The sequence below is a fragment of the Ctenopharyngodon idella genome, chromosome 5 (genome assembly GCF_019924925.1).
Source record: "Ctenopharyngodon idella isolate HZGC_01 chromosome 5, HZGC01, whole genome shotgun sequence".
Classification (NCBI taxonomy): Eukaryota; Metazoa; Chordata; class Actinopteri; order Cypriniformes; family Xenocyprididae; genus Ctenopharyngodon; species Ctenopharyngodon idella.
This window is the reverse complement of record NC_067224.1, coordinates 44,183,688-44,198,969: the sequence shown is the minus strand read 5'-3', so window position 1 is coordinate 44,198,969 and position 15,282 is coordinate 44,183,688. Positions and strand designations below refer to the sequence as shown.

General features: G+C 35.8%; 1 protein-coding gene across 1 annotated transcript in view; it reads left to right on the top strand.

Moving 5' to 3' along the window:
• LOC127513076 (carbohydrate-responsive element-binding protein) overlaps positions 1–15,282 on the top strand; it is a 34,015-nt gene that overhangs the window by 2,441 nt on the left and 16,292 nt on the right. Inside the window, exons 2-5 of the mRNA XM_051894600.1 lie at positions 7,369–7,475; positions 8,176–8,258; positions 8,359–8,448; positions 9,307–9,345. Coding sequence (XP_051750560.1) covers positions 7,369–7,475; positions 8,176–8,258; positions 8,359–8,448; positions 9,307–9,345 — 319 coding nt within the window. The remainder of the gene's footprint in view (positions 1–7,368; positions 7,476–8,175; positions 8,259–8,358; positions 8,449–9,306; positions 9,346–15,282) is intronic.

Below are 15,282 nucleotides of genomic sequence, written 5' to 3'. Positions count from 1 at the left end.
AGGATTGTAGGGCAATAGAAAGTCGGTTAAGTACACAGGAGCTAAACCATTTAGAGCCTTATAGGTCCGTAGCAATACTTTATAATCGATACAGAACTTAATAGGTAACCAGTGAAGAGATGATAAAATTGGTGTTATATGATCATATTTTCTTGACCTGGTAAGAACTCTAGCAGCTGCATTTTGTACTAATTGTAGCTTGTTTATTGAGGAAGCAGGACAACCAGCTAGTAATGCATTACAGTAATCTAGTCTAGACGTCATGAAAGCATGAACTAACTTTCCTGCATCAGAAATAGATAACATATTCTAGCTTAGCTTAGCAATGTTTCTGAGGTGGAAGAAGGCTGTTTTTGTAACATATGAAATATGATTTTCAAAGGACAAGTTGCTGTCTAATATAACACCCAGGTCTTTAACTGTCGAGGATGGAGTAACAGTACATCCTTCTAAATGCAAATTGTACAGGTTTTTGGTCCAATAAGTAATACTTCAGTCTTATCTGAATTTAATAGAAGAAAATTACTAGTCATCTAATGTTTTACTTCTTTAAAACACTCTGTCAGGTTGGATAATTTGGAGATTTCATCTAGTCGTGATGAAATATATAACTGAGTATCATCGGCATAGCAGTGGAAACTAATTCCATGTTTTCTTATAATATCACCAAGTGGCAGCATATACAGGTGCTGGTCATATAATTAGAATATCATCAAAAAGTTGATTTATTTCACTAATTCCATTCAAAAAGTGAAACTTGTATATTATATTCATTCATTACACACAGACTGATATATTTCAAATGTTTATTTCTTTTAATTTTGATGATTATAACTGACAACTAAGGAAAATCCCAAATTCAGTATCTCAGAAAATTAGAATATCATGAAAAGGTTCAATATTGAAGACACCTGGTGCCACACTCTAATCAGCTAATTAACTCAAAACACCTGCAAAGGCCTTTAAATGGTCTCTCAGTCTAGTTCTGTAGGCTACACAATCATGGGGAAGACTGCTGACTTGACAGTTGTCCAAAAGACAACCATTGACACCTTGCACAAGGAGGGCAAGACACAAAAGGTCATTGCAAAAGAGGCTGGCTGTTCACAGAGCTCTGTGTCCAAGCACATTAATAGAGAGGCGAAGGGAAGGAAAAGATGTGGTAGAAAAAAGTGTACAAGCAATAGGGATAACCGCACCCTGGAGAGGATTGTGAAACAAAACCCATTCAAAAATGTGGGGGAGATTCACAAAGAGTGGACTGCAGCTGGAGTCAGTGCTTCAAGAACCACTACGCACAGACGTATGCAAGACATGGGTTTCAGCTGTCGCATTCCTTGTGTCAAGCCACTCTTGAACAGCAGACAGCGTCAGAAGCGTCTCGCCTGGGCTAAAGACAAAAAGGACTGGACTGCTGCTGAGTGGTTCCAAAGGAATTTTGCATTTCCTTTGGAAATCATGGTCCCAGAGTCTGGAGGAAGAGAGGAGAGGCATACAGTCCACGTTGCTTGAGGTCCAGTGTAAAGTTTCCACAGTCAGTGATGGTTTGGGGTGCCATGTCATCTGCTGGTGTTGGTCAACTGTGTTTTCTGAGGTCCAAGGTCAACGCAGCCGTATACCAGGAAGTTTTAGAGCATTTCATGCTTCCTGCTGCTGACCAACTTTATGGAGATGCAGATTTCATTTTCCAACAGGACTTGGCACCTGCACACAGTGCCAAAGCTACCAGTACCTGGTTTATGGACCATGCTATCCCTGTTCTTAATTGGCCAGCAAACTCGCCTGACCCAACAATGCAGAAGAGCTGAAGGCCACTATCAGAGCAACCTGGGCTCTCATAACACCTGAGCAGTGCCACAGACTGATCGACTCCATGGCACGCCGCATTGCTGCAGTAATTCAGGCAAAAGGAGTCCCAACTAAGTATTGAGTGCTGTACATGCTCATACGTTTCATGTTCATACTTTTCAGTTGGCCAAGATTTCTAAAAATCCTTTCTTTGTATTGGTCTTAAGTAATATTCTAATTTTCTGAGATACTGAATTTGGGATTTTCCTTAGTTGTCAGTTATAATCATCAAAATTAAAAGAAATAAACATTTGAAATATATCAGTCTGTGTGTAATGAATGAATATAATATACAAGTTTCACTTTTTGAATGGAATTAGTGAAATAAATCAACTTTTTGATGATATTCTAATTATATGACCAGCACCTGTATATTGAAAATAGCAGAGGGCCTAACACAGATCCTTGCGGCACTCCATAATTTACTGTCGTTATCTTAGATTTTTCCCCGTTTAAATAGACAAAATTGTGACGGTCCGACAGGTAAGACCTAAACCACATTAATGCCTGTCCCTGAATACCAGTGTAATTTTGTAGTCGATCTAGGAGTATTTTATGATCTATAGTGTCAAACGCAGCACTAAGATCAAGTAACACTAGTATTGAGATACAGCCTTGGTCAGAAGCTAGAAATAAGTCATTTGTAATTTTAAGTCAAATTCTGATGATGGCAGTGTTTATATTGTTATAAAACATCTCAACTGCAGATTTAACTTAAATTTTACCTCACAGCATTGCATATATTACTATAAAACCATTACAGATAAATTACTACAGTTGAAGTTAAACCTCACTGCAATGTTTACGTAACTGTAAAACAGTGTATGTAACTGATATTTTAACTCAAATTCACTTGATGCAAGTGTTTATATTATTATAAATCGTCTAAACTGCAGTAAATTACAATTTAACTTAAATTTTACCTCACTGCAATAACCATTACAGATAAATTACTACAGTTGAACTTATACCTCGCTGCAATGTTTACGTAACTTGTAAAACATCGCATATAACTTCCATTTTAAGTCAAGTTCAGCTGATGGCAGTGTTTATATTGTTATAAAACATCTAAACTGCAGATAACGTTACAGATAAGTTACTACAGTTGAACTTATACCTCACTGCAATGTTTACAGAACTGTAAAACGGCGCATATAACTTTTATTTTAAGTCAGATTCACCTGATGGCAATGTTAATATTATTATAAATCGTCTAAACTGCAGTTAAATTACAATTTAACTTAAATTTTACCTAACTGCAATAACTGTCAAAGATAAATTATTACAGTTTAACTTATACCACACTGCAATGTTTACAAAACTGGCATATAAGTTCTATTTTAAGTCAAATTCAGCTGATGGCAGTGTTTGTATTGTTATAAAACATCTAAACTGCAGATAAATTACAATTTAACTTAAATTTTTACCTCACTGCAATGCATATATTACTATAAAACCATTACAGATTCCTCGCTGCAATGTTTACATAACTGTATAACCATTAAAGTGCATATTATTTACATTTAAGAGAAATTCATCTCACGGTAATGTTTACATGTTAAACTATTTGTAAATGAAAACATAATTCTGTTTAGGTAATCCAATTCCAGTGATGTTTATTCCAAGCGTGCACTATAATAACTTTAATCGTCATTAATAAGAATTACGTAATGCTAATATGAAAATGAGTGAATGAATAAGGTTTGAATGTACTACTAATGGTCTTTATAGTAAGGGTTGTCACGATTCCTCGACTAAATTTGAGTACTCGATTTTAAAAAATACTCCATTGCAGTTTACCTGTGTCGATTAACTGGCAAAATACCGGAAGTGGCTCATTTCACGGACGAGAATCCATAAACCGCATTACTAGACAGTTTTCAAAGGCTGCACAATAGATAAAAACCATTTAAAAATCATAATATTGCAGAGTGCTATTGTGAAATCACAAAGGCTGCGATTCAGTTAAATAAATAAATGCGCTGCAGTTTTCAGGGTGAAGCGCAACGCTTTAATAATTTACATGCGTGCAGATTACGTGTTTCTTCAGACATCTCAGTAAATGAACTCAGACTCTGCATGTGCTGTTTGTTTGGGTTTCAAATAACGTGCATTTGGGAGCGATTAATTAATCAGTTGATTATTTTTGACGATTAATTACTCGAAGAAAGATTAATTATCGTCAAAATAATCGACTGATTACTCAATAACCAAAATAATTATTATTGACAGCCTTATAATATATTATTAAATTTTAATGCAAGTTAATAAAGTTTCACCACAGTAAGAAACTGAAATTTTGAGAGAGTCTTGCTTTTGAAACCGATGTGAAATCCTTGACTGAGTTAAAAAAAAAAAAAAAAAACTCATCTGGACTTTGATAGTAGTTGGAAGACAAATGAGGTGAGAGTTGCAGAATAACGAGGGTAGAGAAAACCCACACCACTTTCTCCAAAACATACGCAGATTTTCTTTCTTAACCCAAAATGATGCAACACACAGACAGCACTGTATTTTTTAGCTGTCTCACCTCTGTCCAGAATCTTGAATGTCTTATTTGTTTAGGCAATCCTGCTTTAAACCTTTTCTAGGTTGGCATGTAGGCCATTAAAAACTTTGAGCCTATTTTTAAAGTGTTTTTGTTGGTATGCTGGTGTTACACAGCCTATAATGAGGTAATTTGATAATTTTAAAGACTTATCTTTAAGGTTTTGTATTGTTGCATTTACTTAAAACATTCATTATTCATGACACACTTTGCCAAAAGTCCTGGAGAAACTTCTACACACTATCTGTTAGAAATATATAGTGATGCAACGACAGTATGACTTTGGCCGTGAGACAGCAGTAGCAGTTTATGACATGGCAATGACCTGACGTCAAATGAAATGAGAAATCATGCCAGCTTAGAAAAGCTATCAAAGACATCTACTCATATCACGACATATGACAATAGCATTATAACTGTTGTAACTGGACAGTGATATAAAGATATTGCGCCATAAAAACACTGTTTGATTATTCTCTGGTATCATTTGTGCTACAGTAGTTAAAGCAAGCTTTACTATATTGATCATATTTAGGGTTAATGTTTTGCACAATCCTCCAACCCTATATATTAAACAATGCCACCATAGAGTTTTGCAGGCACAGATTTACATTTTCTTCAGAACATCTAACAAAAATAAAGTGTTTTCTTTTTTTATTATTATTTTTTTTTAATTTTTAATATAGAGCAGGGTTTCTTATGGAAGCTTGTTTCTGCCACTGGGAAAAAAAAAAAAAAATTGTGATTGTAATTGTGATTTTTTTTTTTTTTCTTTTTTTTTTTATCTCGCAGTTCTGACTTAAATACGCAATTCTGACTTTATAATTTGCAATTCTGGCTTTATATCACGCAATTAACTTTATATCTCACAATTCTGACTTTATATCACGCAATTCTGGCTTTTTATCACGCAATTCCGGCTTTATATCATGCAATTCTGGCTTTATATCACAGAACTCTGACTATAAATCACGCAATTCTGACTTTATATCTCGCAATTCCGGCTTTATATCACACAATTCCGGCTTTATATCTCGCAATTCTGGCTTTATATCACGCAATTCCGGCTTTATATCACGCAATTCCGGCTTTATATCACGCAATTCTGGCTTTATATCACGCAATTCCGGCTTTATATCTCACAATTCCGGCTTTATATCTCGCAATTCTGGCTTTATATCACGCAATTCCGGCTTTATATCACGCAATTCCGGCTTTATATCACGCAATTCTGGCTTTATATCACGCAATTCTGGCTTTATATCACGCAATTCCGGCTTTATATCACGCAATTCTTTATATCACACAATTCTGGCTTTATATCACGCAATTCTGGCTTTATGTCACGCAATTCCGGCTTTATATCTCTTAATTCTGGCTTTATATCTCGCAATTCCGGCTTTATATCTCGCAATTCCGGCTTTATATCACGCAATTCTGGCTTTATATCACGCAATTCTGGCTTTATATCACGCAATTCCGGCTTTATATCACGCAATTCCGGCTTTATATCTCGTAATTCTGGCTTTATATCACGCAATTCCGGCCTTATATCTCGCAATTTCGGCTTTATATCACGCAATTCCCTCTTTATATCTCGCAATTCTGGCTTTATATCACGCAATTCCAGCTTTATATCACGCAATTCCGGCTTTATATCACGCAATTCCGGCTTTATATCTCGTAATTCTGACTTTATATCTCACAATTGCACATTATAACACGCAATTGCGAGTTTGTCTCACAATTCGGACTTTTTTTCTCAGAAATGCGAGATTTAAACTCATAATTGTGTGATAAAATTGCATGATATAGTTGCAATTCTGACTTTTTTCGTGCAATTGCGAGTTTTTAATCAGACAATTCTGACTTTATATCTCACAATTTTGACTTTTTTCTAAGTCAGTACTGCATGATTTAAACTCGCAATTGTGTCTTACAAAGTCAGAATTAAGTGATATAAACTGACTTAATATCACACAATTCTGATTTTGTATCTCGTAATTCTGACTTTATAACTGGCAATTTTGAGTGTATATTTCGCAATTCTGAGGAAAAAAAAGTCAGAATTGTGAGATAAAAAGTCACAATTACCTTTTTTATTTTTTTATTTCCTGGCAGAAACAAGCTTCCATAGTTTGAGCGGGAACTGCAGGGGGTTTAATTCGATGAATTAAATAAACAAAATGTACAGTTAAAATTTAAGAAATGTAAAATAAAACGTCTGAGTAAAAAAAATATTTTATTTGTTTACCAACATTTCATGTGACCATTAACCGGCATCAAAGAACCGTGAACGTGTGAAAGCGTTGTTTAATTATTAAAGTATTAACTTAAAATTTCAGGGGGGATTCATATGAATATTTTAGGTCAAAGGTGTTCAGCTGACAGAAAAGTTTTGGAAGTAAATATTTTACCGCTGTTGTTGTTTTACTACACAGCTGCACTCAGGTGTATCCTAGAAAGCACATATACAGGAAGAAGGAACATGTATTTTATTTTATTTCCTTCTGCTCAATGACGTTGTATCGGTGTTGTTTGTCTGGTAGCCTTCAAGCCAGATCCCACATTTTAGCAATCATTCTCACTGGACTCTTAGCAACAGAGTGAACACAACACTCTTAGTTCACTTGCCTCTTGTTTTTAGAGATTAAGTGCACTAGAGCCTTCAGTAAATGGTGTAAAGTGTTGTCAGATAATGGGAAGCTGTGTCGCCACCGCATTAGACTGATGAAATTATTCCGGCCGCAAACACAGTTTGTGCCTGTTGGATGGAAAAAGCATGTTTATACAGAGCCAGCAGGGTGAAAAGGGAAGATTTCGCCATTGTTCGCCATTGTGTCTTAGTCTCAAACAAAGTTTATTCAGTTCATTTATGTTGTTTACATTTACTAGGCTAGCATTATGGTGCAGCATACAAATAAAATGGCATCTAATGTGTTGATTTCACTGATGTTTGTGTTTCTTCTCAGTGGGAAGATTGTGTCTCCAAAGTGGAAGTCTTTCAAAGGTTTGAGGTTGTTGTGGAGGGATAAAATCCGGCTGAATAATGGCATTTGGAGGGCCTGGTTCATTCAATGTGAGTCTCTTGATCTCATTTCTAGTCTTGATTTACTTAATGTTACTCTTACTCACAGTTTACATCATTTCTCATGTAAAAGTGTTTTTCTAACCTGTTGATTTGGAAAAACATCCTTCAGTATGTGTTCGCTGTGTATCAAATCTCGGCTGTGTGATTGTTTATGTTGTAAAATGTAAACTGTATTATTGCACAGCTCCCAATATATGTTATATATAACTTTATCTGCATATTACATGCAGTAAACTCACATAAAGCAATATATATTACAGATTCAGAACAAATCTAAACTGCCTGATTTTTTATTTATTTTTTTTTTTGGCACAAAATGTAACTGTTATCGTCCAGCTCTTTGTATAAATTTGGATATATAAGAACGTCCAGCTTTATCTACATATATCTTCCTCTTCTCTAAAGCAGCCCAACATGGCCTCACCCCCTTTGTTGCGTGTTCCCGGGGGCGGGGTTTATGTACATTTTGGGGTTAGTGATGTCACCAACCCAGGAAGAAGCTCGTTGTAGTCCCTACCAGCCATTTGTTGTAGTCCTTAAAAAGCTGTAAAAGAAAATATCTCCCTTTGCATTAAACTTTGAGCGTCGTAACTTTGCAGATGTTGTTTATGCTCAAGCAGCAACATTACACACTAACTAAAGATAAAAAAGTGAAATCATAATCAGGGACCCCTTTAAATTGCTTTAGATGTGGAGAAAAGGAAGAACCCTGTGTGTGGATTTGTCACACCGCTGGAGGGTTCGGAGGCGGATGCCCACGGCAAACCTGAGGTGAGTCCAATCTCAAGGACAGACCTGAATCCTTAAATACATTTCTGTATAGAAGAGAAGATTTTAATGTTTGGCACATGTTTATTTGTGGCATTTACAGGCGATTGTTCTGGAGGGAAGCTACTGGAAGAGACGGATAGAGGTGGTGATAAAAGAATATCATAAATGGAGGATTTACTATAAGAAAAGAGTGAGTAACTGACCGAATATAATGGCTCAATTGTGTATGATAGGCGCTACATCGGTTAATCTTATAATCAAAGTTCCAGTCATTAAAAAACAGTGAAACCGCCAGAATCTTAAAAAATACTGTGATACAGATTTTTGGTCATACTGCCCATCACTAGGTCAACTAATATGATTATTTTCAATTGCAGATTGATAAACGACCAATATAATGCCAAAATATATAATACATCATGTGAGATGTACATACAGTTGCTGAAAATAAATAAATGGTCATTTTGCACACAATATTTACTCAGTATTCACTAAAGTATTTGGCAACAGATAGCTTTCCTGTTAATTTGCCAAGCATTATCTGATAGTCTCTGAATGGCCAAATGTGGTTTGATTTTTTTCATTCTGGATGATACATCAATTTATCACCCCAATAATCCCACCATAAAATGACTGACATGATTGTAGACATCTTCAAAAAAGTTATATGTGATTTCTAAAATGTGCCCATTACTTCCTGAAATTAGCTTTTAATACAAAATATGTAATGCAGTTGTGCTTCTGAAGGTACCAGACCAGAGCTGGTAATATAACACTACATTTTTCCCACTCTGTTGGGATACTGTTGCAAAACTCTAGGAGTAACTTTGGGTCAAGAACCCAAAGTTCAGTATTCACAGGAAGGGCCATTAAAATCCCTGACCCCAGGCACCCTGACAAAGTGAACAAAACCAGATCCTAAAAATTCTCAGGTATTGACCCATCACTAAAATAAGATAAGATAAGATTCAGCATTTTAAGGCCAGTTACTGTCTGATTTGTAAGAAACAGCTATTTCTGATTTATTTTATTTTATTTTATTTTTCAGCTTCAGAAGAACAAAGATCTGCTGTCCATGCTACAGAAGGTAAGATCACATTATATTAATACAATAATTGACAGGAATAAGTCTGGTTTTGCAGTTGCGTCTAGTGTCTCTAGTCGTGCAAAAATCACAGAGGTTTGAAACAAGATTTTCATTGCTGGGTGAACTGTCCCTTTAAAATTAGTCCAAATACAGTAAAGTCAGGTCACTTTGATTAAACTAAGTACCAAATGGTGTTTTAATATAATTAACAGGGTACCCATGGTCATGGAAAACATGGAAATATCAGGGAATTTTAAAACTATGATTTCTAATTCTAAGTCATGAAAATTTCCATTTTTGATTTGATTTATGAAAATTCTAATTAGCCAGATATTGATTTTTGTGAGTGTTTGTGTAGAGTAAAACCTGTAAGCATGGAATATTATTAGAGAGAGACATTATTAGAAATATTATTAGAGACATTTGTTCAGTAATAATTGTAATCGCTTAAATTTATTCACTCAAAATACTTTCCAAATATTCTTATCCAGTAATCATTTGTAAGGATGTTTGAGTGACCTATAAACATGAATTGAAAGCGCAAAAAGTGTGGAAATCCTGTATTAAGAGATGTGAGGGGTCATTTTGACTGTTTTGGAGGGTTTAACCAAAACGAAGCAGCATATTCTTATCATATTTTAAAGTGGTCATGACATGAAAAATAAAATTGTCCTTGATCTTTTGACATATAAGAGGTCTTTGTACCAATTAAACATCCAGCAAGTTTCATAGCTTAAAGGGGACCTATTATGCAAAATTCACTTTTTGCAGATGTGCGTTCAGTCTCTGAAGTCATTATAATGACTGACGCTGTCTACGCTGATGCAGTATACAGATGTGCGTTCAGTTTCTGAAGTCATTATAATGACTGACGGTGTCTACGCTGATGCAGCATACAGATGTGCGTTCAGTTTCTGAAGTCATTATAATGACTGACGCTGTCTACGCTGATGCAGCATACAGATGTGCGTTCAGTTTCTGAAGTCATTATAATGACTGACGCTGTCTACGCTGATACAGTATACAGATGTGTGTTCAGTTTCTGACATACTCCACACGCTTGAGTCTGTCGACAACAGGACAATTGGAAGAGTGAAAGAACATTTTCTTTGAATCGTCCAGTTTAAGCCGCTTGTTTGCGTTTCTGTACAGATCTCAGAACGATCACAGTGTCAGAAACAAGTGGATGGTTTATTTTAATGGCATCCTGGATCACATCAGAGGATTATATGTTTGTTCGGAGCATTTTATTTCGTAAACAAGGCATAATAGAGAGTTCGCAAAGTTGAAAGAGGAAGCAGCCAACGGTATCGGATCTGTCATGACCACTTTAAAGTTCATAACACTTCTGGATTCTGCAGGTATGCACATTGTTTCACAACCCAATCGCACCTGTTATTTCTTCTGTTAATTGGGGACATTTTTGAAGGTCTCTTCCATGACTATGGGCCATAATGCAGCTGTGACGGTGGTCTAGTGTAAATCATTGATCTGGTAGAGTAGTGTAGTGTTTACTTTAGTAGGTTAGTGGTGCAGGTCATGTTTGCACAGTGCACTTCTATTAATAGTCGCCCCTTAGTTTTTGATTCCCTCAGCTGGCCGAGAAATTAAAAAGAACATCCTTGTGAGTAAACGCAAATGCGCATGTTTATTTGCGTCACAGCCCCTCGTATGGGTGAGAAATGAGTCATTTGATTGCTTTTCGTGACTAAAGTGCTAATCTTCCCTTCTGTTCGATGAGGCCGTCAAAGAAATGCACATTCAGGCTTTAATCAAATCTGACCCACATACTGCAAGATGTGAATCCACAGTACTTCTTTTAAATGCATTTTTATTCATGTGCTGCTTTGTGAATATGAATTTGATTGATGATGTGAGTCCTTGCTTACAAATAAAAGTGTTGACGCTTCCAGATAATACTGTACCATGGTACTTTGATATATATGCCGTGGTGCTGAATGGCTATTATATTTATATACTGTATTAAGGTGTTTGCAATGTACACTATTGTTAAAAATCAAGTCATTTTTTTTTTTTTTTTTTTTTAAGAAATGAATAATTTTATTCTGGTAAGATGCATTAAATTGATCAAAAGTGACAGTAAAGACATTTGTAACATTTCAAAATGTATATATTTTAAATAAATGTTCTTTTGAACTCTATTCATCACAGATCCAGAAAACTTTTCAACATTGATAATAATCAGAAATGTTTCTTGAGCAGCAAATCATCATATTAGAATGATTTCTGAAGGATCATGTGACACTGAAGACTAGAGTAATGATGCTGAAAATACAACTTTTTAAAAAAACAGTTATTTGAAATTTTATATATATATATATATATATATATATATATATATATATATATATATATATATATATATATATATATATATATATATATATGTGTAACCCTCTTCGTTGGTGTGCTCCCCCAAATGTCTCTGCGTTGTGTGATATACTGGGTGTAAGAGGAGGACACCAAGACCATCGTTGTGTCACAGCAGTGAAGCGTTCTTTTTATTTGTCTCGTACACATCAGCCACTTGTCACAAAGGAAGAGCATTGTGTTAATTCCAAATTAACATCAAAACATTATATATCAAATTACAACAGGCAGCAAAATAGCTGTAGCTGCAGCCAATCACATGGTTGCAAACTAAGGAAAAATAAACAACAACATACAAAAAACTAAAGATAGATGTAAAATATATGCAAAATACAAATGATACAAACCACAAAATACACAAATAAACCTTGAACACAATACAATATAAGGAAAAATATACTCCACCACATGGAATTTACAACATATGAAATAATATCAGAAATACGAAACCATCCATCAAAAATAACTGCACATATACGTTAGTAAACCTCTCTAACAACAATATATCTCTTTATATAACACGGATGGTCAAAATAATCAAATACATTTATAAGATAACGAAGAGCAGGGAAGACCCTCCTTACCTTGTCACAAAGGAAGAGCATTGTGACCAACAACAGCTCCACCCATGTAAAGAGGGAACAATCAAACAATGAAACACAGCTCCCCCCTACTGCTGGAAGAACATATTATATCTTCCTCACATATATATATATATATAAACTTGCCAGCTAACAAGACGTTCTAAAAATTTACTTGCCAGCTAACAGGACGTTCTAAAAATGTTTTGCTAAGTTATGAAAACATTATTTCTGAATCTTCTCTTAACGTTCAAAATGTCCAGTTTTTAAAAATGTAGGTTATATGAAACATTCGATTTTATCATAATGAAAACATTATGGAAAATACATGTTCCTTTTGAATGTTCTCTAACCCTAACCTACAGGGGTGTCACAATATGTCGCAATACAAAAATGCAACAATAGGTATCGTGGATAGTGACAATAAGTATTGTGTATAGTTCACCTAAAAGTAAAAATTCAAGTTTACAGAGTTTTAGTGTCAGTACTACATTAAAGGGGACCTATTATGCCCCTTTTAACATATAACATAAGTCCCCCGAATCTGTCTGTGAAGTTTCAGCTCAAAATCCCCCACAGATCATTTATTATAGCTTGTCAAATTTGCCCCTATTTGGGTGTGAGCAAAAACACGCCTTTTTGGTGTGTGTCCCTTTAAATGCAAATGAGCTGCTGCTCCCGGCCCCCTTTCCAGAAGAGGGCGGAGCTTTAACAGCTCGCGCTTCGGTTGCTCAACAACAACAAAGCTGGAGAATCTCACGCAGCCAAAATGAGGATTGTCCGTAATGGTGTTCAGCCTTACATTGTTCAAACCGGAGTCGACACTGATGGAGAGACTCAGGAAGAAGTTACAACTTTTAGAATGAAACTGGACGTTTCTGAATGGTTAGTGGATAAATTTATGTAGTTGCTGTGGAGTTGATTCAACTCCTCGACTAGCATGTGCCGTCATGTTAATCTTTTGTGCAAATCCAGTGTTGAATTGACCCTCGTCTGTGAAGCAGTCCGGCGTAAAATGACGGCATGTCAACAACACTCTACTACAACAACTCTTCCTCTTCTCTAAAGCAGCCCAACATGGCCTCACCCCCTTTGTTGTGTGTTCTCGGGGGTGGGGTTTATGTAAACGTTAGGGTTTGTAATGTCACTAACCCAGGAAGAAGTCTGTTGTAGTCCCTACCAGCCGTTTGTTGTAGTCCTTAAAAAGCGATTTCTGTAAAAGAAAATATCTCCCTTTGCATTGAACTTTGATCGTAACTTTGCAGATGTTTATGCTCAAACAGCAACATTACACACTAACTAAAGTTAAAAAAGTGAATCATAATCAACCACCACGTTTAAAAAGTCAACCATTGATGGTTTTGTTTCGATGTACAGAATGACATCTAACAGTTCACCGGAAATTCCCAAGCTGGCTTATCGAAAACCAGGAAGTAACCTTGCATATGGTCAATCCTGGGAAATAAAACCATAACAGTTCCTTATCGTTCTTAGAACCGTTCGGCCCGACAGAGGAAAAGCGGCTTTTGAGAGAACTTTGCCAGAATGTTAGTCAAAGTTCAGAGAACGTTCCCTTTTTGCTGATGTTAGTTTTTTCCCATTCATCTCTATGGAGCTGTATTTGTACGCCTCTTGCTTAGGCAGAAAGTAGTCATGTCCCTGTTTGCCCTGCAGAGTCTGGTGTTGAGGTGCAGTGTGTCAGCGTGCCAGTAGGAGGCAGTGAGTTTGCTCTCGGCCTCCACACGTGAGTGTGACAGCGGGAACTGGGTCAGGAACAAAAGAGCCACTCGCCTTCAATGATACGGAGAAACCTGGGAAAAAAAGACAGAGAAATGAAAACATAATGGAATCAGGCAGGGGTTCCTGTCTTTTACACATTCACGTTAAACTGCTGTCATTAAGACCTCACACGTAAGCGCGGAGGCCCACGTACACACACATCATTTCTGCTCACAAACACACTCCAGCACCAATACTATAATTTGCCACCCTTGTGCGTAAGAAAAAAGAAAGTGGAAAACGGAACGTAGGTAGTTTTCAGGAAAGACGTAATCATTGCCGCTGCCATCTGATTGTGGGTATTCCTATAAATATGCGGCCTGAGCCGAGCCTCAGTCGTTGCAGAGTAGAAAACTCAGCAAGACAGCAGCTCTCCAGGTATAACAGATGCAGATGGGATTTTTCCAATAAAATCCGTGAGTAGAATGTCAAATCTGAGTGTTTGTGTGCATGTAACTGCTTTGTAAATTTGTTAAAGTCAATATTAAAATGAACAATTTGCTTTCGCAATACATGTTTCTGGTTTTATTTTGAACGATTCATCAGTGCAAGACCTTTCTAAAGTAATTTTTTTATCAAAATGTAAAACTTGCTCCACTTCTGAAATAATTAATATTTGGCATCTTCTGGGCCAGGTGGGCTTTGGATAAAGTTGGCATGAAACGTGAATTGTGGTTGTATTTTCTTCCCTATTGTACCGTATATCCGAGTGAAATGGCTTCTGGAACAAAAACAAATGTAGGGCGGGGCTTGATTTTGTCTGTAGGGAATTGATTGGATAATTGGATCGTAATCATTTGCTAATTGCTGCCAGGTACAGGTTGCTGGAGGAAAGTGTAATTTTAGTATTATAGTTTTTGTTAATATTTTAATTTGATTTTATTTGAATATTTTCATGTTTAGTTAAAGTTTTAGTAAATTTGTTTTTGTCATTTTTTTTTTTTTTTTTTAAATGTGCCAAATATAGTTTTTATTAAGTTTTAGTTTATTTTTAGTTATTTTACTAAATGAAAATAATAAATGTTGCTTTGGCAACTAGCCTTTTTAATATTTTGTTTTATTTCAGTTGTTTATGAGAATGTTTTGTTAGGGTTTTATTTTTAGTTAACATTAATAACGCTACTGGACTGAGTTTAATTAAAAATTATGATGGCACATGAATTAACAGAAAAGAAGAAAGCTATGC